Below are 27960 nucleotides of genomic sequence, written 5' to 3' on the forward strand. Positions count from 1 at the left end.
ACAGCTACCATATTCATTCTTAACCACAGCATTGAAAGCAGCAACTACTGTCGAGGATGAATGATAAGTCATTCCTCCAAAGTGCCATCAACAAAGTTCTGAACTAATACTTTTTCTTATGTTTATTTACTTCCCAGAAAAGCACAGTTTTCATTCAAGCCGTCTAATCAGGGCCTAAATGAGACCTTAGACACCTGGGTAGTGCAACTTAACTACCTGGTGGGAGTGAACACTAATCATAACCTCTCTGTGTAATAACCTCTGATTTAAGACATTCCTGCTTGATTTACAGTTCATTACAGTAGAGAGAGAGAGGGAGGGAAAGATAGAGAGAGAGAGAGAGAGAGAGAGAGAGAGAGAGAGAGAGAGAGAGAGAGAGAGAGAGAGAGAGAGAGAGAGAGAGAGAGAGAGAGAGAGAGAGAGAGAGAGAGAGAGAGAGAGCACTTTATAAAGAGTGGATGACTGTGGACGCAATAAATAAGTCATGATCTGGTCATGAACTGTAATAAACTAGTAGTTCTCAAACATTTTCCTGTAAAACGTATATACTGTATATTTGGCTTAAAGTAGTATTAGGGTAAAACTGTGTGTGCGTGTGCACGTGCGCATGTGTGTGTGTGTGTGCGCGTGTGACGTGTGGGGACATGTCATATGAGTGTTTTATTTGCATGTGTGACGGCAGCGCTGTGAGTCCAGTTTACACAGACACTATAATGAATGAAGAACTGGGAAACCTGCTTGACCAATATGCAGGCGTGTGTGTGTGTGCGCGCTTGTGTGTGTGTGTGTGTGTGTGTGTGTGTGTGTGTGTGTGTGTGTGTGTGTGTGTGTGTGTGTGTGTGTGTGTGTGTGTGTGTGTGTGTGTGTGTGTGTGTGTGTGTGTGTGTGAGAGTGTATGCGCATGTGTGTGTGACATCTCACCTACATTTTACATATGTGTATATGTGTTACCTCATATTTTCACACATCTCTGCCACTGTGTGTGTGGGTGTGTGTGTGTGTGTGTGTATGTGTGTGTGTGTGTGTGTGTGTGTGTGTGTGTGTGTGTGTGTGTGTGTGTGTGTGTGTGTGTGTGTGTGCGCGCGCACGTGTGCGCACGCGTGCGTGTGTGTGTGTGTGTGTGTGTGTGTGTGTGTGTGTGTGTGCACTGCAGGGTGTCAAAAGTTCACGTAATGGTACCAGGGCGCCACAGCGGAGCAGCGTCAACACACTCTGTCTTTCTTTTCTTCCTGACCTGTCTTGTTTTTTTTCTTTTTTCTCAAACCCATAACAAAAAAAAAACAACAAAAAAAAAAGAAAGACAGAAAAGAAAAGAAAAGGAGGGTTTGATAGAGGAGGGGAAACCCCCAATCAGCTGCTGCCTGGGAAAAAAAACACAACACAACACAACACAAGAGAAAAGAACAGAAAGGAGGGAATTTGTTTTTATTAGACGGGTGGAAAAATTAGCCGATGGTTCCCCCAGGGCGTGTCAGCACTATGATGTCATGGCCCACTCTCTCTCTCTCTCTCTCTCTCTGTGTGTGTGTGTGTGTGTGTGTGTGTGTGTGTGTGTGTGTGTGTGTGTGCGCGTGTGTGTGTGTGCGTGTGTGTGTGTGCGTGTGTGTGTGTGTGTGTGTGTGTGTGTGTTTGTGTTATGTGCTCCCCACGGTCTATCTGGCTCGTACTAATAGCCAGTGTGGAAAATAGGGGAGGGGGAGAGAGAGAAGGCAGGTACAACACACACACACACACACACTAACTAATCGCGGGCGGGTATCGTTTTATTGTGAAAATCAGAGAGCACTGTTTCCGCCCAAACGACGTCACTTGTGTAACTTAACACAGCACAACGGCATGGAGCACGCTGGTCAGTTATCTTAACTCACAAAAACACATTGAACATCCCGTTAAACCTTCAGATTAAAACCATCTGACGACGTAAACAACGACACCACATGTGTGCTGCGTAGATGCGCGTTCGCGCGCGTGACCTGGAACTGTGTCATTTTTAGATTTGAGCTAAAAAGCATTATTTTACACTTTAGGCTATTCAAAAATAGCAGATCTACAAGCTCATAGCGCGGCACCGAGTGCCGCGCTATGAGCTTGTAGATCTGCTATTTTTGAAAAATCGTGAAAATGTGTGCAAATCTTTGAAATATATATATTTTTAAAGCGAACATTTTTAACTCAAATCTTTGTTTCATGGGGGTCCCTGGAACAACATTTTGATGGGGGTCCGCGGCCAAATACATATAATTTTGGGGGTCCTTGACATGAAAAAGATTGAGCACCACTGATAGAAACGTACGTTTTTCTATTTTTTCTACGTTTTTCAGAATACTGTTGAGATTTAGGAGACATGTAGAATCGGCTTCAGGTCTCAATGGGTTAAGCTCGCTCCTCCGTCTTCACTTGATTTCTGTACGAACCTGACCACTGAATGTAGCGCTGTTGTTGAAGGCTGCTCTCTTTTTCAACCCACTATTCAATAGGATTTACATTTTACTCTGCATGTAATCACGGGTAAACGGGCGGACAACGGGTCGTTTATTTGACGGGCGGGGCGGGTCTGGTTCGTATTTTGAAATAATCACGGGTGACGGGTTGGTCTACGGATCTGAGTATTGACGGGCGGGGCGGGCGCGGGTTCTCAAAATTGGACCCGTGCAGGACTCTGCTGCGAGGCGTCGTGGACTTGTAGATCAGCTATCTTCGGTGCATATAACACTGTTGTGCAACTAAGTGTAAACCAGACATAACTCCTACCCCTATACGTTTTATGTGCCTAATTCTGATCTCACACACACACACACACACACACACACACACACACACACACACACACACACACACACACACACACACACACACACACACACACACACACACACACACACACAGTGCGAAGGCTTTTGTCTGTGTGCATCACAGTTCACAGTTCTCGTGGCAACAAAGCTCAATGAAAAGAATCACATTGATTGACCGTGACACAGGTGCTCCGATGCACTGTGCACGGCAGACACACACACACACACACACACACACAGTATGTCAGTGTTGGCAGCCAAAGTGGGTTGAACAAAAAACAGCCAGACGTGTAAAACAGGCTCTGCTAACCACAATACACCCGGCCTTCTCTTTGTTGTGTGTGTGTGCGCGTGTGCATGTGCGTGCGTGCGTGCGTGTGTATGTGTGTGTGTGTTGGGTTTGACTGACAAACTGTACAGACTGACAACCTCAACGTTATGTCTGCAGCATCCAGAGAGCTATAGAGAGAGACAGACAACACTTCCATAAACCAGTGGTTTCTAAAAGTTGGGTCCAGGCAGGGCCCCTAGGGATCATTGAGGGGGGTGTGTGCCTGAAAATGTGATGATATAGCATCAAATTCAGTTGAACCGCTTGAACCTATGACTGGCTATTTGAAAAAAAGTGGATCTACAAGGTCACAACGCGTCGCATCATAATGTTGCATCATCTTAAAAATGCACATCTTTGCTATGTATGGCAGTGGTTCTCAAACGTTTTCATGTCAAGGACCCCCAAATTGACACTTATTAGCCCGCGGACCCCCATTTCAAAAGATATGCCAGGGACCCCCATAAGAGAAGATTTTTATTACGGCTCTAGCAGTGATTCTCAACCATTTTAATTTCAAGGACCCCCAGTTTGACATGCATTAGGCTACGGACCCCCATTTAATGGCATTTCTATCTCTGGGACCCCAATTCATTTAGTAAATATTGTTAATTTAACTCTGAGAGTGTACAAATGGAACCAAATGGACCCGTTAGGGTCCATTTGGTTCCATTTGTACACTCTCAGAGTTACAGACCCACAAGGGTCCATTTGGTTCCTAACTATCCATCATTTAGCTGGGGACCCCTTGGAACTCCCTCAAGGACCCCTGGGGGTCCCCGGACCCCACTTTGAGAACCAATGTTTTATGGGGTCCGTGGCCAAATACATATTAATTTGGGGGTCCTGACATGAAGTAGTTTGAGTGTTTGATGTGTCGCATCGCGACGCGTTGTGAGCAATGCACTGTGAGGAATGTATGTGCTTGTAATAATAATCAAAATCTACAAAGTAACTAGTAACTAAAGTTTTCAAATAATTGTAGTGGAGTAAAAGTACAATATGTGCGTAAAAGTACTGAAAATTGGAAATACTAGAGTAAAGAAAAGATACCTGAAATTGTGCTTGTACTTAAGGACAGTACTTGAGTGAATGTACTTAGTTACTTGACATTCCTGCCAAACACTGATAGTGGGTACTGATGAAGCAGCATGTGTGATACATGGACAGTGTTGCCAGATTCTGCGAGAGAAACAAGCAACCAGGTCTAGGAAAACCAGCCCAGAAGAAGCAACTATGGGCCACATGAGCACTTTAACCCATAAAGACCTGGAACTGTGTCATTTTTAGATTTGAGCTAAAAAGCTTTATTTTACACTTTGGGCTATTCAAAAATAGCAGATCTACAAGCTCATAGCGCGGCACCGAGTGCCGCGCTATGAGCTTGTAGATCTGCTATTTTTGAAAAATCGTGAAAATGTGTGCAAATCTTTGAAATATATATATTTTTAAAGCGAACATTTTTAACTCAAATCTTTGTTTCTGGGGGGTCCCTGGACCAAATATTTTGATGGGGGACCGCCGCCAAATACAGATCATTTTGGGGGTCCTTGACATGAAAAAGTTTGAGCACCACTGATATAGAAACATGCGTTTTTCAGAAAACTGTTGAGATTTAGGAGACATGTAGAATCGGCCTCAGGTCTTAATGGGTTAACATATACATCAGCCATTTGAAAATAGCAGATCTACAAGCTATTTTCAAATACATTTTTGCGCGGAAATTATAATAAGCAGACCTGGCAACCCTGATCCATGAACCATGTGTCCTAACCCTCTCATTCGACGGCACCGACAACATCAACAACAATGTTACCACGACAACCTCAATACGTCTGCTGCATCGACACACGTTCCCATGTTACCATGACGACCTCAAACATGCGGTCAGTATCAACACCGACGCGTTACCGCGTTACCGTGACGACAGCACATTAGTCTCGCATTTAGACAGACGATCAGAGATCTCCGCCTAGTGATATTATCACGTCTGGGGAAATCTGAATTCATTGAGTGGGCTTGGAACGCCACAGAAAAAAAGCAGCGATCAACCTACGCCCAGCGGTGTAAAGTAACTACATGTACTTAAGTACTGTACTATTATGAGGTATTTTTTTACTTTACTGGAGTATTTCCAATTGTCAGTACTTTTACTTCTACTCCACTACATCTCACCGGCAAATATTGTACTTTTACTCCTCTAGAAGTATTTGAAAACTTTAGTTACTAGCTACTTTGCAATTATCAATTATTATATCATAAAACATACATTAACCACTTTAGCCCTATTTTATACCTAGGCCATTTGAAAATTGCCGAATTACAAGCTCACAACGCGCTGTGAGCGGACTTTTACTTGTAACAGAGTATTTCTAAATTGCAGTATTGATACTTTTGCTTAAGTCAAATATCTGAGTACTTTCTTCCACCACTGCCTACGCCCGATCCTGATAGCCCTCCCACATCGAAACCTTGTATCTCCATATTTCAACTTTTGTATGTTTCTTTTGTAAATTAATGCACCTACTTCACCATCCAAGTGTGTTGCGCAAATGTAGTGAAAAATAGCAGGTCTGTTTACAAGGTCACAGCTTGTTTTTTAAAATAATGATAAAAAAGTAACGGTTTTGGGACATACGAGGTCTCCATCCGACGGCGACGCTCTGGGGGAACTCCCCTGAAGTCTTTTGCTTCTGTGAAGATGTTTTTATTTTGTATTTTTATGAGCTGAATTTTCTCCCCCCAGTTTTAGCCAATTCATTGAATTTAGATGATGTTCTCGTCTGGCTATGCGAGACTAACAACACATCAGTCTGTCTCTCTCTGTCTGTCTGTCTGTCTCTGTCTCTCTCTGTCTGTCTCTGTGTCACACTTTGTCCTAGTGTGGGTAGGATATGGCACATTTACTGGAATCGAACACAGTCCGTAGGTGCAAAACAAGTGTTTTATTTGCCCTTTTTAGAAAGTCCCAGGGAAAACAAATACATTACAAAAAAATACAATACTGGCCTGATTGGCTCTAGGTCTGCTCCCTACTGCAGCCCCTCACTGACTGGTAGGCACCCTTCTTTTAAAGGCTAAGCCCCTCCCACTGGACCATACCAATCTTAATTGACTAAATCAATTTACACAAAACCAGTTATTTCATCTATGTCCAAAGACATTATACTTCACAATGAACACATTTAAAGTGTCCTCACATTTCCCACAATAATACTAATCCATAATAACAATTAGAATACCCCATTTTACTCAAACCCACAGTTGGTATGGTGCAGCAGGTATGGACTGAGCATGCTCACTACAAACAGACAGGCACTATAAAAGGCTTTCTGCAGCTACACTCGGGTCCTTCGTCACTGCCCAGAACCAGGAAGCACTGTGGAGAGGAAAGAGAAAGAAAACAACAGTTAAACATTTGCCAAAAGAACATTCCCTGCAACTTAATAAAGAACAAGTTTACCCTTTAACTCTGTGTTGTGTGAAATCATTTACGTCATATGAGAAAAGAACAATAATACAGGAAACATACTAAAAGCTGTTAAATGGAGTTTAGTTTGTGCACCCGCCAAACTATCCTAGCATGCTACCTGGCTATTGTGTGTATGGTGTAGTGTGTAGTGTTGATGTGGTTATGATGCAGTGGCGTAGCCAGAAAGCTGGCAGTAGGTGGGCATGGGGATTTGTGGGTGGGCACTCTGCATGAGTGCCATGTGCGCGCGCGCGCGAAGCGTGCGTGCATGAGTGCCATGTGCACGCGCGCGCGAAGCGCGCGCGCGCGATTTTTTTCGGTTATCGGTTAAAATCTTACTTTTTTGCGCAATTTGCGGGTCTTTTGCGGGTTTATTATGTTATTTAATTCTTATTTTTGCCTTCATTTTCATGAAAATATTGACAGGTCGCAAATAATGCCCCGTTGTCCGCCTCCGTCCTCCGCGCGTCCGCAGTCCGCCTCCACTCACAGAGTAGTAGCGAGCGTCGTCACTACCGTCCTGGCTGAATTCAACCGGGTGTTTGTACTTTCTCTATTTACAACCCGTACATCTACATAAACGTTCAGATTTCAAATATAAAGTGCTTAACTCATGGCCATGGATGTTACAATTCACTTCGAGTGGGTATAAGTACATGTATCTTCCGTATTGTTCAATAAAAAGCATTTTAATCCGATCGGCGGCCATTTTCTCATAGAGTTATAATGTATCAGAGTGCAATACTCCTCCCAACCGATAGGGTCGCGTAATTGAAAGCCAATGGAGACAATTCGAAGACAATAGCCACCAATCCGATGAAAATGATTTTTATTGAACAATAGGAAGAAGATAGGTGTAGTTATGCGGGCCCATACATAATTGTGGCCATTGGGTCAGCACTTTATATTAGAAATATTAACGTTTATGTAGATGTAGGCCTACAACACCAGGCTGAAGTTCATCCATGACCATCGTAACAGACGACCGTCATTTGATCCATGGCTAACAGCGAGGCGTTTGTTTTCATTCTTATAAGACCGCATGGCTCATTTATATGCACGTGAAAGTAACTAAGCGGAAAGTAACTAAGTACATTTACTCCATGTCCGCTTGTTGCTGACGGGGGTAGTGTAGGAGCAGCGCTATAGTGTCATCGGTTCAGGAAAGATGCGTATTTGGTTGTACACACGGAGACGCAAAAAAAAAAAAAAAAATCTTCTTTTTTTTTGGGTGGGTGGGCACAACAGCCAGGTGGGTGGGCCCAGGCCCACCTATGCCCACCCGTGGCTACGCCCCTGTTATGATGTGGTGTCAGTGGCAGGGTGAACTGCCACACTCTGTCTCTCTCTCTGTCTCTCATACAATTTAAAAAAAAAAGTTTGTACAATTAAAAGGGAATAAAGGAGTACGTAAACATAACTGTGTTACAATGCAACTTAAAGGAAAACCAGCGTTTGTTCAGTTATACGTACATGTAGGAAAGGTTAACTTGGGGTCAATCTGCATGGGAACCCATTCGGTAAAAAAAGGGATATATATATATATATTTTTAGGGAAACATTTCTTTCTCAGAGAGAGAGAGAGAGAGAGAGAGAGAGAGAGAGAGGAATGCAAAACATTGAAATATTACGGTCATGAACTGCATTTATTTTGGGAGCAGGTTACAGAAAAGCTGACTGTGTCAAATGGCAATTATTTAATTTTGATAGTAGCAGAAGCCAAAATGTCAATCTACTGTAGTAGAAAGAATAAAGTGGAGGACAGTTCAGGACAGGATGCCATTCTTGTTTTCTTTCCACTTATAAAAGCCAGAGTATGGGTGGATTATAGATGTTGTAAAGAGATGAGCAATGTTAGTGAGTTCATGAGAATATGGTGTTAGAATGATGCATTTTGTTCTGTGGTAGATGAATAATTAATATTTAATGTTCTTTTTTTTGGGTAAGGGTTGAAGTTAATTGTATAACATGTAATGCAGGGATCTTCAACAGGGGGTCCGGGACCCCCAGGGGGTCCTCAGAGTTACTACAGGGGGTTCCCCAAATCTTTGTGTGATATGATTTTTATTTTTTTTACATTAACCACTTGAACCCTAGCATCCCTTTTCTGAGGAGAACTTCAGAGGCGTTGTGAGCTTGTAGATCTGCTATTTTTGGCAAAGCGTTATAGGTGTAGAGGGAAAAAAGAGCAGCAAAGGTTTATCTGAAACACAATTTTACACAACATAGAGGGGGTTCCTGCTTCATCTCTCTCTCAGCTAGGGGGTCCTTGGCCTGAAAAAGTTGAAGACCCCTGATGTAATGTATTGACTTGGTTTGTGGTTTGTTTTATTTATATGGTTGTTGAATAAAGGTTTTTGTAAAAGTAAAAAAAAAAGTCTCTCTCTCTCTCTCCAGTGTGTGGCAGTGACCTGGCCCAGGGTGGGTTCTTCGTGCGCCAGGGCGAGTACATCTGCACTCAGGACTACCAGCGCCTGTACGGCACGCGCTGCTTCAGCTGCCAGGAGTTCATCGAGGGGGAGGTGGTGTCCGCTCTGGGCAAGACCTACCATCCACGCTGCTTCGTCTGCGCCGCCTGCAAGTAAGCAACCGCAACGCACCTGACCGACACACACCCTGAGAGCTCTGGTCCCCAGATCGGCTCATATACACGGATCTATTTGTGATTTACACCTGTTGTTGATGTTGTAGTTGGGTCTAGGGATGCAAATTATCGATAAATTATTTTATTCATAGTTGATAAGATAACCTTATCGATCGATTAATGAATTGATAGGCGCCGTTTTTAGGACCAAAAGGAAAATTCTTCTCCGAAACCGAAAATGAGTGCAGAAGTATAATTTTATAAACTTAAAATTACACAGATACGTTCCCGGATGGAATGGGTTAATGGGTCAAAGCGTTTTCTAAGACCATAACATGGGGCAAAAGGGCCACAGGTTTAACACCCGACGTGCCCCGTCGGAAACGTCCTTGAGCGAGACAAAAGACGTCCTGTCGCTGACGTCCCCGATGGCCTGTGAATAGAGCTGAGTAGGGGGGGGGGGGGGGGGGCAGCAGCCATGCGTCAGTGTCATGCACCGTATGCCTATGCATGGCTTTTCTGTGACATGACAGAATGTCCTCTCTCTCTCTCTCTCTCTCTCTCTCTCCCTCCCTATGGTATTCATATATCTGTCGGTATGAGGGACACATAGAAGCACATACTGTTCACACTGCCGTTTCAGATGGACGCTGCACGTGTGCGTTGACGCAGGGGGGGGGCACACGTGCGCACACACCTTTCACCGCACGCTACGCGTCTCCCCCCGTCTACAGCTGTCTGTTGGCGGCCACGTGCCCGCTGACTACGCGAGGATGTGTGCTCTCATTTGTGTGTGTGTGTGTGTGTGTGTGTGTGTGTGTGTGTCAGGAATGATAAGTGTGTGGTCAGTCATTCGGGCCACTTAGCCTATTTCTAGAGCGGTGTAGAATGTCCCCTCCACTCTGTGAGAATGGCTATGTGTGCTGCGTGTGGGTATCTGTAAGGTACAGTACACACACACACACACACACACACACACACACACACACACACACACACACACACACACACACACACACACACACACACATATAGTTTAAGGCTTACTACACTATATGTGTGTGTCTGTCAAGTCAAACGTATTTACTGTATATCAGTGATTCCCGATCTCTTCTGGATCAGGGCCTAACTTGACAATCTTCAAAGCATTCACAAAAACACATTTTTTTAATGCGAGGGCACGGGGACGGGAAACCATTATTACCAACCTCACATATTACACAACACTCACTGTGAGCTAGACCAGTGCTTCTCAAACTTTTTCATGCCAGGGATTCATGTCCAAATTGATATATATGTGGCCGCGGACCCCCATCTGAAAACATCTTGTGCCAGGGACCCCCAGAAGCGAAGATGTGTGTTGAAATGTTCGCTTTAAAATAAATATATTCAAAGATTTGCACGAATCTTCAAGATTAAAAAAAAAATAGCAGATCTACAATGTATGCGCTATACTACCTGTGTACGCCGAGTTGGCGGCGCCCATGATCTTGTAGATCTGCGATTTGAAAAATCGTGAAAATGCGTGCAAATTGTTTGCGATGTTTCGAAACAAATTGCAGATCTACAAGCTCATAGCCACGCTGTGAGCTTGTAGATCTGCTATTTTTGAATAGCCAAAGACATCTTAAAATGACAGATGCGTTCCCGGATTGAATGGGATAAATGTATTTGATTGTATTTCATGTATTTATTCTGTTGCATTAGCTCCCTCTGCAACCCCCCCCCCCCCCCCCCCCCACCCCCACCCCCCCCACCCCCCCCACCCCCTCATGTGGCACGCATGCCCACGCATCCATTGCGGCCTTTAGTTTGTGTGTGTGTGTGTGTGTGTGTGAGTGTGTGTGCGTGCTCCGTCCATGCTGCTGCAGTGAGTGTTGTGTTGTAATATGTGAGGTTGGTAATATGATCTCCCATCCCTGTGCCCTCCCATAACAAATGTGTGTTTTTGTGGCGTCCAGCGGACACAGAGGTCATTGTGCAACACAAATATAGACTTTTACTGCCGCAAGGAAACAGTCAGCGGCGGCGTTGCCATGTCTGCTTATTATAAGCGACTTTGGGCTTGTTTCTCTGTAAAGGCCGCTTGTAAATATTGGTAGTTGTGGGATTCGGTTTGTTGGGCTTTGTTTCTAAAGTCTAGGTGGTTATTTGCCAATTTTTGTAATTATTGTTTAAACCAGTTCTCAAACATTTTCGTGTCAAGGACACCCAAATTAATGTATTTCTCCGCAGACCCCCATCAGAACATATTTTGCGCCAGGGAGCCACGCACCAGTTTTTGGTTGTTAAAATGCTTCACTTTTTCTTTTCAAGATCTTTTAGAAAATAGCAGAAAATAGCAGCTCAAAATGCGTCGCATCGCGAAGCATTTTGAGCTTGTAGATCGGCTAAATAGCCGATGTACAGCATAGGTTTAAAGTGCCCGTGTCGCCTAAATATATATTGCTTCTTGTGGGCTTGTTTTCCCTAGACCTGGTTGCTTATTTCTCTCGCAAAATCTGGCATACACTGGTCAGCGGTTCACAGAACGACAGAGAGAATGAGAATGTCTTTTACACAAACTATTTCTAGCAGTCTGTTAACCGCGTTCAACCTCAATTGTTATAGGCATGCCTTTTTAGGCAAAAATCTTTTCAACCATTTTCAGATTTCCTGAAATCCCTCACAGGGGATTTACGAAAGAGTTTTTCCGATAACTTTCTGCACAAACATGATGCATTCATTGTGTTTTTCGCTTGAAAATTAGTTATTTCTCATTCGTCTGTGTCTGTCTGTCTGTCTGTCTGTCTGTCTGTCTATCTATCTACCGTATTGATGTGTCTGTCTGTCTGTGTCTCCATGTACTGTATGTGTCATGTTTTTGGGTCACTGACAGTGTCTTCTTCTTGGCTGTGACGGTCTGTCTGTCTGTCTGTCTGTCTGTCTGTCTGTCTGTCTGTCTGTCTGTCTGTCTGTCTGTCTGTCTGCCTGCCTGCCTGCCTGCCTACCTGCCTGTCTCTCTGTGCCTCTATGTGTATGTGTCATTATATTGGGTTCAGTTGCAGTGGCATTGACAGCGTCTTCCTCTTGGCTGTGACAGTGACAGCGTCTCTTAATAAAAAGTGTAATACATCAGAGCGGTGGGCAGCTGGCTGGAGGTTGTACACATGGCAGTGAATCAGTCGTCCCATCATACTTAATACTTAACCCCCCCCCCCGACAGTCAGCGCTCCCACCACAGCCAAGAGTCAACACGCATCGACATTACCCTGAACTGTGATATTAGTTTTTATTGCCGAGACACAAAGCCGATTTTGATTGCGCTATCATGAACCCTGCAGCTTCCCTATTCTAGGCATGCCATTATAATAGGAAAACATTTGATGACATTTTTTTATCCCACAATTTTGCAGCCCTTTTTCACCCAGTGCCAATTGTCTTAAAGGACGACTTCACCACTTTTCAACCTATCTTCATATAATAGGTCCTCACTAATGCTCATGATAAAATGATACAATTTTTTTCTACTTGGTCTCTGTCTCATAGGAGGGCTGTGGACAGTCCAGAAACCCGCCTACCAGTGACATCATCGTTAGGCAGGATTTTTTTTTTCTAAAAAGATTACGTTTTTTTATTCATATTTGTATTAAGGCGAGAACAATGGGATCTATTATTGCATTGCAACTTTCCAGGAATACAAAGCCTGCAGTTTCTATTAGCTTGGATTCCCCATCGATGATGTCACTGGTAGACGGGTTTCTGAACTGTCTACAGCCCTCCTCTGAGACACAGACTGATTAGAAAAAAATGGTACCATTTTATCATGAGCATTAGTGAGGACCTATTATATGAAGATATGTTGAAAAGTGGTGAAGTCGTCCTTTAAGTGATCCTGTGTGCTACACTCCCCCTGCCAGCCTAGGGAGCCCGATCGAACCCAGGACCTTCTAGCTGTGAGGCGCCACCGCTACCGACTGCGCCACCGTGCCCCCTAAAAAAAAAAGGCAGATCTACAAGCTCCGCTTGACCTATTCAGACAGGATAACTCCCTCTACAAGCTCAGTTTGCAGATCAGCTTGTGAGCTTGTAGATCGGCTATTTTCGGCAAAAGGGATTTAGTTTAGAGAGAAGAAAAAGAGGGGACCAAGTATGAAAATAAAAACGTGTTATGTACAACTTAATCCAACCTAGAAACAGACGAGTTTGTGACCAAAGCTGTGTTTTTTCTGGCAAATGTATTTCAGTGGCATCTGACTGATTCAGCTCGCATTTGGTGAAGAAAAAAAAAAACATTCGTACTGATACAAACACACTCCTCAAGGACCTCTGGGGGGGGGGGGGTCCTGACTCTGTCTATGCCTTTTGATGCTGCTTTATTTATTGATGTGTGTCGTCTCCTTCTCTCTGCGTCTCTCTTTGCAGACAGCCGTTCCCGGCCGGTGACAGAGTGACTTTCAACGGCAAGGAGTGCATCTGCCAAAAGTGCACCGAACCCCTGCCCGACAACAGCCCCGCCCCCATACAGGCTGTCCACAGTCAGTACACACGCACACACACGCACGCACGCACGCACACACTCGCGCACACACACGCACACACACGCACACGCACACACACACACACACACACACACACACACACACACACACACACACACACACACACACACACACACACACACACACACACACACACACACACACCAGTGGTGTTAAGTAACTAATTACATTTACTCAAGTGCTGTGCTTAAGTACTATTTTGAGGAACTTTTACTTTACTGGAGTATTTCCAATTTGTCCAATACTTTTACTTCTACTCCACTACATCTCAGAGGAAAATATTTTTACTTTTACTCCACTACAATTATTTGAAAACTTTCGTTACTAGTTACTTTGTAGATTTTGATTATTATTTTTATTACAAAACATACATTAACCACTTCAGCCCTATATATCTTTCGGCCATTTGAAAATAGCCCATCTACAAGCTCACAATGCGCCGCGATGCGACACATTGTGAGCTTGTAGATCTGCTATTTTCAAAAAAATAAAATTAAACATTTTGAACTTGTGAAATGGGACATTCTGCAAGTACATTTTGATACCAATACTTTTGTACTTTTAGTCGAGTACATTTTGAATTCTGGACTTTTACTTGTAACTTAAGTAAAAAAATGGAGTACTTTTTCCACCACACACGCACACACACACACACACACACACACACACACACACACACACACACACCCACACGCACACGCACACGCACACGCACACACACACACACAGTATATCTCTTTTTCTGTCTCCTATTCATTCATTTCCTATTCAGTCGTTTTGCCTTTTTGTAGAGTCTTCCATTTGCTCATCAGTTCCAGTCCATCCTTTTCACTTTGTCACTTTGTTGTCATCCCCTCATCCTGACCTCATGTGGGACTCACCGCTGGCCTCTCTTTCCCTCCATCTCTCTCTCTCTCTCCCCATCCCTCCTTCACCCTCTATCTCTCCGCTGTTCTTTCCAATTCCTCGCCGCGTCTCTCGACTTCCCCGTCATGTCACCGTCCTGGTCCAGTTTCTCTGTCCCTCCCTCTGTCTCTGTACATCATACATGGGCAACTGGTGGCCCGGGGGCCCCATGCGGCCCCCACCTTCACTTAATGCGGCCCGCAGGTTGATATCGGATTACTGATATATTATTGATTTCAGCTGTTACAATTCCAAACATGCAAACAAGACCCGATTTAATTACTTCAGTCTATATTAGTTGCTTAATGACTAATATTACAATTCTATTGTCTTTTTTATGTCCAATGTATTTGTAAAGTTAACATACTGGAAGTATAACTAAATGCATTTGAAATTAAATAAAAAATTACTTTTCAGGATTCCAATAAAAAAATAGCAAAAAAAAAGTCTGCAAAAATAGCAGATCTACAAACTCAAAACGCGTCGCACTGCGTCGCGTTTTGAGCTTGTAGATCGACTATTTTTGCTACTTTTGTGTGACATAGAATGCAGAAAAAAAGTTAAAATACAGACAGAATATGCGATGTATCCCTCTGGAGTGAGTGTGGAAATATAGTGGCCCTCTCCATCATCAAAGTTGACTACCGCTGCTCTACATCCCTGTCTCCCTATCTGTCTGTCTGTCTGTCTGTCTGTCTGTCTGTCTCTCCATCCCTCTCTATTCCTGTCTGTCCCACCCTTAATTCTTCCACACGATCCCTCCTTCCATTCCCCCCAAACCTCTCTGTGCCTCTCCCTTCCGCTGTCTCCTCTCTCCCCACGCCCTCTCACCCTCTCTCTAGCACAGGGGTCTTCAACAGGGGGTCCCTCAGAGTTACTACAGGGGGTCCGCCAAATCTGTGTGTGACATTTTCTTTTTTACCTTAACCACTTGAACCCTAGCATCCCTTTTCTGAGGAGAACTTTAGCCAAAAATAGCAGATCTACAAGCTCACAACGCCTCGCGCTGCGAGGCGTTGTGAGCTTGTAGATCGGCTATTTTTGGCAAAGAGGTATAGGTGTAGAGGGAAAATATATATATTTAAAAAAAATCTAAATCTAGAGGGGGTCCCTGCTTCATCTCTCTCTCTCAGCTAGGGGGTCCTTGGGCTGAAAACGTTGAAGACCCCTGCTCTAGCATGTACATATGTACATATACCTGCCGCTATGTGGACCTACTGATGCGCTTTTTTTTTTTTTTGCACCTCATGCCCTAACCTCATGTGTATAGTGTACCTTCTTCTATTCCAGTGGTGGAAAGTAACTAAGTTCATTTACTCAAGTACTGTACTCAAATACAATTGTTATTAGGTAATTTTACTTTACTTGAGTATGTCCAATGTCCAATACTTTTACTTCTAGTCCACTACATCTACATCAGCTATTTTCAAAAGATTTGTATGTGAAATAGGACATTCTGCCTAATGAGTGCTTCTACTTTTGGTACTTTAAGTACATTTTGATGCCAATACTTTTTTTTACTTTTACTCAAGTACATTTTGAATTTCAGACATTTACTTGTAACATAGTATTTCTACATTGCAGTATTGATACTTTTACTTAAGTAAAACATGTTGAAGTACTTTTTTCCACCACTGTCCTTCTATTCTATGCCTGCGTGTGATGTTTATCTTTTGATCTGTTCCATTCCTATGTTGTCCTTCTTTCTCTCTCTCTCTCTCTCTCCCTCTCTCTCTCTCTCTCTCTCTCTCTCTCTCTCTCTCTCTCTCTCTCTCTCTCTCTCTCTCTCTCTCTCTCTCTCTCTCTCTCTCTCTCTCTCTCTCTCTCTCTCTCTCTCTCTCTCAGACTGTTGTGGGTGTGGTAAGGAGTTTAAGAATGAGCAGTCTCTGGTGGCTCTGGAGAAACACTGGCACCTGGGCTGTTTTAAGTGTAAGGTGTGCAACAAGGTGCTCAACGCCGAGTACATCAGCAAGTAAGTTACATTATACTCCCAGTCCCATTAGCCAGTGATGGGAAGTAGCCAAGTACTTAACCCATTAACCCGTTAAGGCCTGAGTCCGATTCTTAAAATGTTTTCTAAATCCTAACAATTTTTTGAAAAAAAAATGTTCATGATTTTTCAAAAATAGCAGATCTACAAGCTCATAGCGCGGCACTCGGTGCCGCGCTATGAGCTTGTATATCTGCTATTTTTGAATAGCCAAATAAATCTAAAGTGACACAGATGCGTTCCAGGTCTTTCTACAAAATGTCTTCTAAAAACAGTTTAAAAAAAAAAAACTTATGTTGCTATGTCAGTGGTTCTCAAACTTTTTCATGTCAAGGACCCCAAAATGTATATGTATTTGGCCGCAGACCCCTATCTCAAATTTTTTTGTTCCAGGGACCCCCCCAGAAGCAAATATTTGAGTTACAAATGTTCGCTTTAAAAATATATATATTCAAAGATTTGCACACAAGAGGTTTGGTGTAGAGGGAAAAAAAGAGCGGACCAATTACCAAGCCAAAGGTCAAGTTTACAAAGTTTTGAGGATTTAAGTGGTTAAATGTCTGAAAACAAACAGTGTATCTAATATGAATCCAATTCATATTGGATGAATGAATCCAATCCAATGAATGAATCCAATATGCAGCGGGGGTCGCCACGCTTCATCTCTCTCTCTCAGCTAAGGGGTCCTTGGCCTGAAAAACGTTGAAGACCCCTGATAAAAACACCCACACATTGAGGTACTTCCTTGCGTGAACAACAGATTTGGCGCTGACCGATCCAATGTTTTTTGGAGACTAGCCCCATTTGTAGACCCCCGCTTCTCACAGAGCCACACCATAAAAGTCAACATCAGCCTGCTATGGGCCCTCGTAGAGAGGAAAATAAATGAAGATTCCTGCAGCCTTTTTTGCTGAGAGAACTCCAACATAACCAGTGTGCTCCACATTCAGGTCTAATTTGAGAACATCTGAGAAGGAACAGCTTACACTGGCTGACTCAGCACTAATGGTGGAAGAGATTATTAAATTATAGATTATAGAATATTTACGGTGGGGATAGGTTGTTTTATCCCTGCTTCTGCCAGGACTGAATGAAATGCATGCATTTTATTTTGGGGAAATGTAGACCCGTCTGATATGATTGATATTCATGTTTGATGATATAAAAATGTTACAATTTAATTAAAATATATATATATCGTTGCTGTCAGGCAGAAACCAGCTAACTCCATTTTTCCTCTTTTGCATTTTTTCCCCCATATATCAGTGCTATTGAACACCCTTTACGTTTGTGTGTTGATAAAAAAATATTGAACCAATGAAAAGTATTGAAAAGTGCTTCTGACAAAAGCAGCTAACTCCATTGGATCCTCAAACTTTCTGCTAAACCAGCTATAACTCCACCAAAGGGGGGTGGAGTTAGCTGGTTCTGCTGACTCCAGGCTCCACCCCCTTTTGACCTCCAACCTCATGGTGAGCTTGGAGGTCCATTCAGCTGTTCTTATCAATGATGAACAAAACCTCCTGACTCCACTTTTTGTTTGTGTCATTTCCTGAAAGATGAACATTTTGGAGTTAGCATGGTTTCTGCAGGACAGCAGAGATATATTTTAACCACATCAACCCTGTCATCCATATTGTGGGTACATTTATTCAAATGTCGTTCAAATTAAAAAAGATTGAGAAACGCTGACCTACTGTGTGTGTGTGTGTGTGTGTGTGTGTGTGTGTGTGTGTGTGTGTGTGTGCGTGTGCGTGTGCGTGCACGTGTCCTTGCAGGGATGGGATCCCCTACTGTGAGATCGACTACCACGCCATGTACGGCATCCAGTGTGAAAGCTGCAAGAAGTACATCACGGGGAAAGTCCTGGAGGTGAGAGAGCACCCAATGCAACTTTGATGATGGAGAGGGCCACTATATTTCCACACTCACTCCAGAGTACCACATTTATACTGTCGGGCCATTCTATGTCACACAAAAGTAGCAAGATCTACAAGCTCAAAACGCGCCGCAGCGCGGCACGTTAGAAGCTTGTAGATCGGCTATTTTTTGCTATTTTTGAATTGGAATCCAGATTATTTTTTTTGCAATTTTTTTAATTGGAATCCTGAAAAGTAACATTTGTATTTAATTTCAAATGCATTTAGTTATACTTATGTTAACTTTATGAACTTAAATACAAATACATTGGACATAAAAAATACAATAGAATTGTAATATTAGTCAGTAAGCTCCTAGTATAGACTGAAGTAATTAAAGCCGGTTATGTATGCAATTTTAACAGCTGAAATCAATGATCCGCATTAAGTGGAGGCGGGGGGCGCATGTGGCCCCCGGGCCGCCAGTTTCCCGTGTATGTTCTAAAGTAACCTCGGCAAACCTTCAGTATTTGTTTTGCAGCCGGTATGCCCTCGCGTTTGTTTCAAACTGAATTCCAGACAGCCAGAGGTGTCACCAAAAAGACTACTAAAATTTTAAAAGGACGTTCAGGAAAGAACCATGTGTTCCAATTCATCCAAATGTAGTTATTATTTTACTGTTGTTGATACTGTTCATTGGTTCAATATTTATAAAACCCACAGACTGAACGTAACCACTTTCAAAGAAATTAAAAAAATAGTGAAAATATCAGATCTACAAGCTTGCATGCAGGTTAGATCTAGATAAAACAGGGCATTACTCTTTTCTGCCTCACAGTGGCGGCGCCGGAATGAAATATGACGTGGGGGGACACATCAGGGACACATGCACGCTCGCGAAGCGTGCGTGCACGTGGGGTTATTTCGGGTGGGTTTGTTGATTTTTGGGGGGGATAATTTGGTTATTTTGGTTAATTCGGTTCGCCTCGCCCTCGGGGTGGTCGCGAGGTGCGGGGGACTGGACTGAGTCCCACTTTTTTTTTGGCTGTACTGAATAGTGGGGGGACACAGTGTCCTTTAATTAATAAACAGGCGCCGGCGCCACTGCTGTGGCCACATATCACATACTGGAGAAGTGAATGCAATGGAATTCCTAAGATTGCATCATACGTATAAGAACTGTGTTCCAGAAATAAACAAACCATTCCGGCGAGTGCCGTCAGGACTCCGGTACTCTACTATGCAGAGGAATACCCAACCCAGTGCATCTGTGTGGTACATTCTCTGTCTGCTTTCTGGATACCATGGCGCCCCGCTGTACATTTAGTGAATGTGCAACGCAGTGTAATGCAGTGAGGAGGGAGGTTGGAGGGACTAATGGGCTGAAATCAGACAGCCACGCATTATGCATGAGGCTGGATGTAGCGCTGCCTGTTTGATGCAGGGACTTGTAGAGGCACACACAATGTGTGCACAATCTCTCTCTCTCTCTCTCTCTCTCTCTCTCTCTCTCTCTCTCTCTCTCTCTCTCTCTCTCTCTCTCTCTCTCTAATGACTGTCTCCTGACTCCAACATCGTGCTCGCTCTACTCTGGGCTAATAGCTTTGACCCCACTCTCTGTTTGAAGGACACGCGCGCACGCACGCACGCACGCACGCACGCACGCACGCACACACACACGTATGTACTGTAAAATGCACAATAACCCACAAATGCTTGAATACACAGGCACTCAGAGGCAGACACAACAGTGAGTGGTGAAGCTGCACCAGCCTGTATGCATTACACAGATGATTGACCCGTGTTTCATTAGCTCCAACATAGCATAACATTGCACGCACGCACGCTTGCATTATTTGTGCGTACATCAGCATTGTAGGGTGGCGATTTCATGAATATCACTTTCCTTCTTTTTCTCGTTTTCAACCCTTCCCTAAGGCTGAAAATAGCCGATGTACAAGCTCATACGGGATTGTTATGGTCCCAGTCCGAGACCGCAACAAAAAAGGGATACAGGCCACGGATAAATCCAAAATATGTATGTAATGTATCATTTTATTAAATAGAATAAGTCACAATTTAAGTAGATAAAGCAGATGTCTCCAACAAAACCTGGCAGGGAAACTAAGCTGCCGAACGAACTCAGCAATTACTGAATCAAACAAACAATATGCTCTGTGTGGTCATGCTCGTTGTGGCCCAGGTGGAAGAGGGAAAAAAATGGGAAAAGTGTCTATTTCATAGTGATTGGAGGCCCTGGCCAGCTGCCTCCAATCCTTGATTGCCACCACTCTCCAACCAGGTCCCAGCACACTGAAAGACAAGATTACCAAGGCACACAAACAAACCCTGACATAGGCCATAGGGCCGTCACAGGATAAACAACTTTAATTGGAATTCAGTCAGATAACTCACGAATAGATTGAACACAATACAATACAATAACGACCCCCCCATGGGGAACAGAACCAATGGCAGGGCCCACTGGTGGTGCTGGGGTGGTGGCGGAAGCAAACGCAGCATGACAACAAACTAGAACACACAAAGCGAAAGGAACGCAGATTTAGGTGAGCTTGAATAACCCGCCCACTTCTTCAGCTGATTGCCACGTCAGTGTATGACGTATGGGTGTTGCATGACGCTGTACACAGCCACATACAGCAGTAATGAGCATGCATGTAACCTCTCGAGTGTATACTGCCTGAACTAACCTCGCAGGCTACGTATCATTTGATGAAACAAATACATGAGCAGGCAAAATGCAGAACTGGAACACAATGTCAACACATGTTGACATTGAAATTGATCAGCTATCTGTGTGTGTTTCCCTCTCCTGTTTAGACACATTTGTGTTTTCTAACGAGCTGGAGAGAACAAACACTCTACCAATGATTACTATCAGAATATAGCACAGAAGAAAATGTCTTCTTCTTAACAAAAACATATCGCTTACACCCCCTAAGATGAAAACACTGCTTTATCACAAGTATTTGTGAGATAATTGTGTAACACAGGCTTACTGTCTAGACCTGAATGACCTCACACTGTGTGTGTGTGTGTGTGTGTGAGAGAGAGAGAGAGAGAGAGAGAGAGAGAGAGAGAGAGAGAGAGAGAGAGAGAGAGAGAGAGAGAGAGAGAGAGAGAGAGAGAGAGAGAGAGAGAGAGAGAGAGCGAGACAGGACAAGTGTGGAACGACACAAGGGAAAGGGCGACAGGATTGGAGGGGAACAACAGTTCATTAGAGCAAGAGCGAGATAATGAGAGAGGGAGAGAGAGAAAGAAAGAAAGAGAGAGAGAGGGGGGGGGGGGGTCAGGTAGAGATGTGATTTGGGTGAACAGGCCCCTTGTTCTCCTGCCATGCGACATGAGATACTCTCTCAGGGTGGAGAGAGAGAAGGGGAGAGGGAGTCAGAGAGAGAGGCAGAGAGAGAGAGAGAGGGGGGGGGGGGCAGAGGAGAGGAAGAAAGCTGTTGGTAAAGGGTGGGGGGGATAACCCTGCAACACAACAGGGTTATGGAAGATGCAACAAAGCAATCCTCACATCACTCCCTCTCTCCTCTAAATTCATCACTCCCTCTCTCTCTCTCTCTCTCTCTCTCTCTCTCTCTCTCTCTCTCTCTCTCTCTCTCTCTCTCTCTCTCTCTCCTTTCATAAACATGTATCCGGTTCCGAAGCTCTCAGAGAAAGCGTCGAAAACATAAGAAATGGAATGAACGTGCGTGTTTGTCGGTTTGTGCGCGCTTGCGTGCGCGTGTGTTTTTGTGTGCAGGATGCTTTGAATGACATCACCAAATAGATAACATACATTCCTCTCTCATTGTGTTGGCATATCAGATGTTATTTCTTATTGTGTGTGTGTGTGTGTGTGTGTGTGTGTGTGTGTGTGTGTGTGTGTGTGTGTGTGTGTGAGAGTGAGTGAGTGAGTATGTGTTTGTGTGTGTGTTTCTGTGCGTGTGTGTGTATATAGGGATGCATCATTGCAGAGTAGGGAGTACAGTCTTTTGATCCGAAGTGTTTATGTGTGTGTATGTGCTCGTATGCGCGTGCATGCAAACAGTGCAGCGATGCATCCTTGCAGCATAGGGAGTGGAGGGGTCATTGCGGTCTTTGGCTCCAAGCAAACACCACACAACCATTGTTCTCCTATCAATAAACTACCACAGGCTCCTGTCACAGTCACCATGTGTACATACATGCATACATGCTGCCCTTTGGAGGTCTTTACTACACCTCAGATCAAATGACAGCACCACGTGGGCAAAGCATTCCATTCCCATGTGGAGGCGTGTGCACAGGGATGGCCTTCTGAAATGCCGGCTGAAGGAAGGTAGCCCCCCCTTTTTAAATGTCACGGCATTTGGTCGGGATCAAAGGCTGTTTGCAAGGGGACAGGCCAGCAGTCAATTGGCCTATGTGTCATGGATGCTTGGTTTGATGTTTATCCGGTATCCTAGTTACTTTGAAGAATGGAAATCGGTGGTACCCGGCTTTTGTTGTGGATCAGGGCCCACTTCAAAATCTCAAAAGCGTTGCATTTTCAGAGCATGTTTATTTGAATGATCAATCATTTGATTGTTCCGGCTTGGATCAAAGGAACTAACATAGTATAGAGTACATAAGTCCTGACGTCACTCGTTCATCCCCTGGGTTTCTCTATGGAGAATAACATTGGGTCATCATAGAATCGTCTCATATAAGAATTGTGGTCCAAAAATAAACAAACCGTCTCTCCGATATTGTCAGGGAGGAGGTTCTGTATCGTTTATGATTGTCAGTCACTCATATTTGATACAGTTTGTTTTTGGCGAAAATGTAACTGAGTTTTCTCACCGTCAGTCGATGCTTCATATCCATAAGAGTCAAACTGCCGGGATCATTCGTTTATTTTTGGAACACAGTTCTTATTTGACGCGATATTTGATGCAGGAATTCAGAATGGGGGGAAACAAACGCGGCCCAGATAGGATGCGTACATTATGTCAGACTTTGGTGCTCTATGCATTAAGTTCCTATTTATTATTCCTATTTAAAGCCTCACTAACATAACTTTTTTAATGAATACAATGTCATTTTGTCCAATCTGTATGGAACACAGTTCTTATTTGACGCGATATTTGATGCAGGAATTCAGAATGGGGGGAAACAAACGCGGCCCAGATAGGACGCGTACATTATGTCAGACTTTGGTGCTCTATGCTTTAAGTTCCTATTTATTATTCCTATTTAAAGCCTCACTAACATAACTTTTTTTAATGAATACAATGTCATTTTGTCCAATCTGTATGGTAGAGTATACAATGTAACTTATACAATTGGGGTGGTTGTATTGGGGTGGTATGATTTTTTACCTGATGGTCAAGATTCAATTTATCCCCTCCCGGTGGGGGCATTCATTCATTTCATTGGCATAACGACGAAATTGTGGAGAAAAAGGGGTAAAAAATTTGACGGTATCGCAAAGAAAACTAATATTTCAAGGTTTTAAAGAAAAAATACCATGATATTTTTTTACATTAATTGTTAATACAATCTTATTTTTTTGGCCAACGACCTGGGGGCCCACTTCCAGTGTCCTGACGGCCCACCAGTGGGTCCCAGCCCACAGATTGGACGTTATAGATACTACGTTTGATGTTTATCTGGTGTCCTACTGTAGTTACTTTGAAGCAGGCTGTTCTCTTTGCGCTCTACTGACTTGACCTTTGACCCTGTCGTTTTGTTGACTAGGTTTCATGTCATTCGCTCTGATCTTGCACTTTGTAAGTCACTCTGGTTAACCACTTAAACCCCAAAGTTGGTTGACCGGAGTCCCTCAGGGCTCTATGCTAGTGTATTTTCTGTTTGTGCTCTACATTAAATAACTTCACAGAAAATAGCTACAAGCTCACAACGCATCGCAACGCTGCAGTTTTCTAGAGTTTATACGTGGTTGAGAGCATCTGCTAAATGCTTAAAGCAGTGTTTCCCAAATCGACTAAGTCAGAATCCCTCGTAGTGTGTTGTCAAAAACAACACACTACCAGCTTGTATGTCTGCTATTTTTGAATAGCCCAAAGTATAAAATAATTGTTATAGCTAAAAATCTAAAATGACGACCAGAAATACCTGTGTAAAGTTCAACACATCCAACACATCCACTTCCATTTCCGTCGGCCTCACCGACAGTTGAAATGTATTTTTTGGGGGTAATACAGATTTACCTCCCCCTTTTTTTTCTTTTCTTCTTCATGGAACTCGAGGCTCTGCCCGACTAATTAGCATAGATGTTGGGCCCGGAAAACGTTGGGTCGGGTCGGGTATGGTCGGGTTAGGGCAGAATTTGAGAACCTGGAACAAACGGAACCAAACGGAACCAAACAGACCATCCATTTGGTTAAAATGTTCAGAGTTAAATAACACAGAGGGTTTTACAGTGTAAATTGGGGTCACAGAGTTAACAACTTGCATGCAATGGGGGTCAGTGACCTACAGTAATATGCATATATCAAAACCACTGAATAAGCACTCTTTATGTGTGTGTGTGTGTGTGTGTGTGTGTGTGTGTGTGTGTGTGTGTGTGTGTGTGTGTGTGTGTGTGTGTGTGTGTGTGTGTGTGTGTGTGTGTGTGTGTGTGTGTGTGTGTGTGTGTGTGTGTGTGTGTGTGTGTGTGCGTGTGTGTGTGTGCGTGTGTGTTGTGTGCGCATGCTCGTTCTGCCTCACTCCACAAAATCTATTCTAATCTCAGAAATGGATCACCTCCCTTGCCTGCTGGCTCCTGAAATTGTGAGATGAGGGGAGAGAGAGAACTTTAACACGGAGGGAGAGAGAGAGATGGAGAGAGAGAGAGAGAGAGAGAGAGAGAGAGAGAGAGAGAGAGAGAGAGAGAGAGAGAGAGAGAGAGAGAGAGAGAGAGAGAGAGAGAGAGAGAGAGAGAGAGAGAGAGAGAGGGAGACGGAGACGGAGACAGGTGGGAGGAGAGAGAGAGAGAGAGAGAGAGAGAGAGAGGGGAGGGAGGGAGAAAGAGGGAGGGACAGAGAGAGAGAGGCAGCGTGAGAGATGGAGAGAGACATACTGTAGGGACAGAGATGGAGAGACGGACAGGCACACACACACACACACACACACACACACACACACACACACACACAACACACACGGAGAGAGACAGAGATGGAGGGAGAAAGATAGAGAATGCCAGAAGAGGATGGTTGGAGGAAACAGATGGCCTTTATATAATAAATAGATAAATAAGGAAGTGAGCAAAAAAGAACAAGTCTGTTCTTCTTCTCCCTCTAGGCAGGTACTGTAAGTACTGAACCTCCTCCTGCACTCCAGTCACTTTAGCACTTTTAGCATCTGGTTGCCATTCCTACCCAGCTAGCTCGCCCCCCGCATAGACACTGTAAAAGTACTCACATGTTTTACTTCAGTAAAAGTATCAATACTGCAATGTCGAAACACTCTGTTACAAGCAAAAAGTCCGGAATTCAACATTTATTTGAGTAAAAGTACAAAAGTATTGGTATCAAAATCTAGTACCTAAAGTAGAAAGTATACTCATTGTGCAGAATGTCCAATTTCACAAATTTCCAAATGTTTAAAATGGAAATGTTTTGAAAATAGCCGATCTACAAGCTCACAATGCGTCGCATCGCGACGCATTGTGAGCTTGTAGATCTGCTATTTTCTCTGTTTTCTCGAACTATAGTTCGGCGAGTCAGGACATGAGGTGTACAGGTTCTGAGGAACAGTTCTGGGACCGTCTTTCCGAAGCTTGAGACATACTGTATCAAATATATACTGTATATTTGATACAGTATGTCCACTGTATCAAATATCACAGTATTTTTGACCAAATAATGACCAAATACTAAAAATATTGATATTGTGGCGATAATGTAATTTATTTGATTTGATTTGATTTTTTTCCATGTACAAAAATTGCAAAAAAAAAATAGCCACGCTCACAATGCGTCACTTCAAGTTCTTTGCAACTTTCGGCACGGCAGCTCGCCCGCTTTAGCTCGCTCGGCGGTGCCTCTCGTGGCTCAAGTTCGCCTGGGACGGCGCGCCTCCGTCGCGGTCAAAAACTATACTTTATCGCCCCAAAATAGTCCGCAGTCCAGGGGTACCCAGCAAAATGTGTAAATATAGCATCAGAATAATTATGACCTTTTATACTTTGGCTATTCAAAAATACCAGATCTACAAGCTCGTAGCGCGGCACCGAGTGCCGCGCTACGAGCTTGTAGATCTGGTATTTTTGAAAAATCTTGAAAATGTGTGCAAATCTTTGAATATATATTTTTTAAAACGAACATTTGTAACTCAAATCTTTGCTTCTGGGGGGTCGGTGGAACAACACATTTTTAGATGGGGGTCCGCGGCCAAATACATATCATTTTGGGGGTCCTTGACATGAAAAAGTTTGAGAACCATTGGCATAGGCTTTTAGTATACCGTCTCATATCACGATACCGTTATAATAATCGATGTATTGCCCAGGCCAATAATAACCTCAAGTTAAACCTCCGATCTGGCAAGCCGTGGCACACAGCCTATCCAAAGTCACAGCAAAAGCCTCATTAATCTTTCAGCTTCAAAGCAGAGAGCTACGGTATCTGTCTCCACAGGACTGTGGACAGAGTTCCGTTAAGGCTCCTGACTATGAGCGCTACCAGTGTGCTATCTGCTTCCCTCTGACTCTCTCATAAACTTTCCATGTGTGTGTGTGTGTGACTTTCAATTCTGGTCCAACTAAAAGCCTCTTATCGCCCAGGGCTCCATGTTTCAAAGTCAACTTCTCTCTCTCTCTCTCTCTCTCTCTCTTTGCTCTTGCTCTCTCTCATTCTCTCTTCACTCTTTCTCTCTCTCCCTGACCCCATCCACTCTTTGCTATCACTCACTCTTTCCTCTCTCTCTCTCTCCTTCCTTCCCATCTCTTTATCTTCCCGCTATGTCCACCTAGTCTTTTTCCATCCTTATAGCCCCAGTGGTGTAAAGTAACTAAGTACATTTACTGAAGTACTGTACCTAATTACTATTTTGAGGTACTTTACTTTACTGGAGTATTTCCAATTGTCAGTACTTTTACTTCTACTCCACTACATCTCGGAAGCAAATATTGTACTTTTACTCCACTACAACTATTTGAAAACTTTAGTGATAGTTACTTTGCAGATACAAATGATTACATTATAAACATACATTAACCACTTCAGCCCTATTTTACACATAGGCTATTTGAAAATAGCCGATCTACAAGCTCACAACGCGTCGCATCGCAACACGTTGTGTGAAAGGACAACTGGTTCAGTCCTGTCTGTGGGTTTTATAAATATTGAATCAATGAAAGTATTATCCTACTATAATTCTAGTAACCCTCTGTCCGTCTGTAGTGGTGAGTGAGGTGAGTAGGTGAAGCTACCGGTTCTCCTCAGTGGCTGACCAATTGCTCTGATTTTGCACACAGCCATTGACGATTACCATCTGAACTTAACTGTGAA

At 43.5% G+C, this 27960-nt stretch overlaps 1 protein-coding gene across 1 annotated transcript in view; it reads left to right on the forward strand.

The window, feature by feature from the left end:
- ablim2 (actin binding LIM protein family, member 2) overlaps window positions 1–27960 on the forward strand; it is a 146289-nt gene that overhangs the window by 58707 nt on the left and 59622 nt on the right. The window contains exons 3-6 of the mRNA XM_084043719.1: window positions 8993–9176; window positions 13584–13696; window positions 16472–16598; window positions 18395–18488. Coding sequence (XP_083899845.1) covers window positions 8993–9176; window positions 13584–13696; window positions 16472–16598; window positions 18395–18488 — 518 coding nt within the window. The remainder of the gene's footprint in view (window positions 1–8992; window positions 9177–13583; window positions 13697–16471; window positions 16599–18394; window positions 18489–27960) is intronic.

The sequence above is a fragment of the Gymnoscopelus microlampas genome, assembly GCF_963454915.1.
Source record: "Gymnoscopelus microlampas genome assembly, chromosome: 19".
Taxonomy (NCBI): domain Eukaryota; kingdom Metazoa; phylum Chordata; class Actinopteri; order Myctophiformes; family Myctophidae; genus Gymnoscopelus; species Gymnoscopelus microlampas.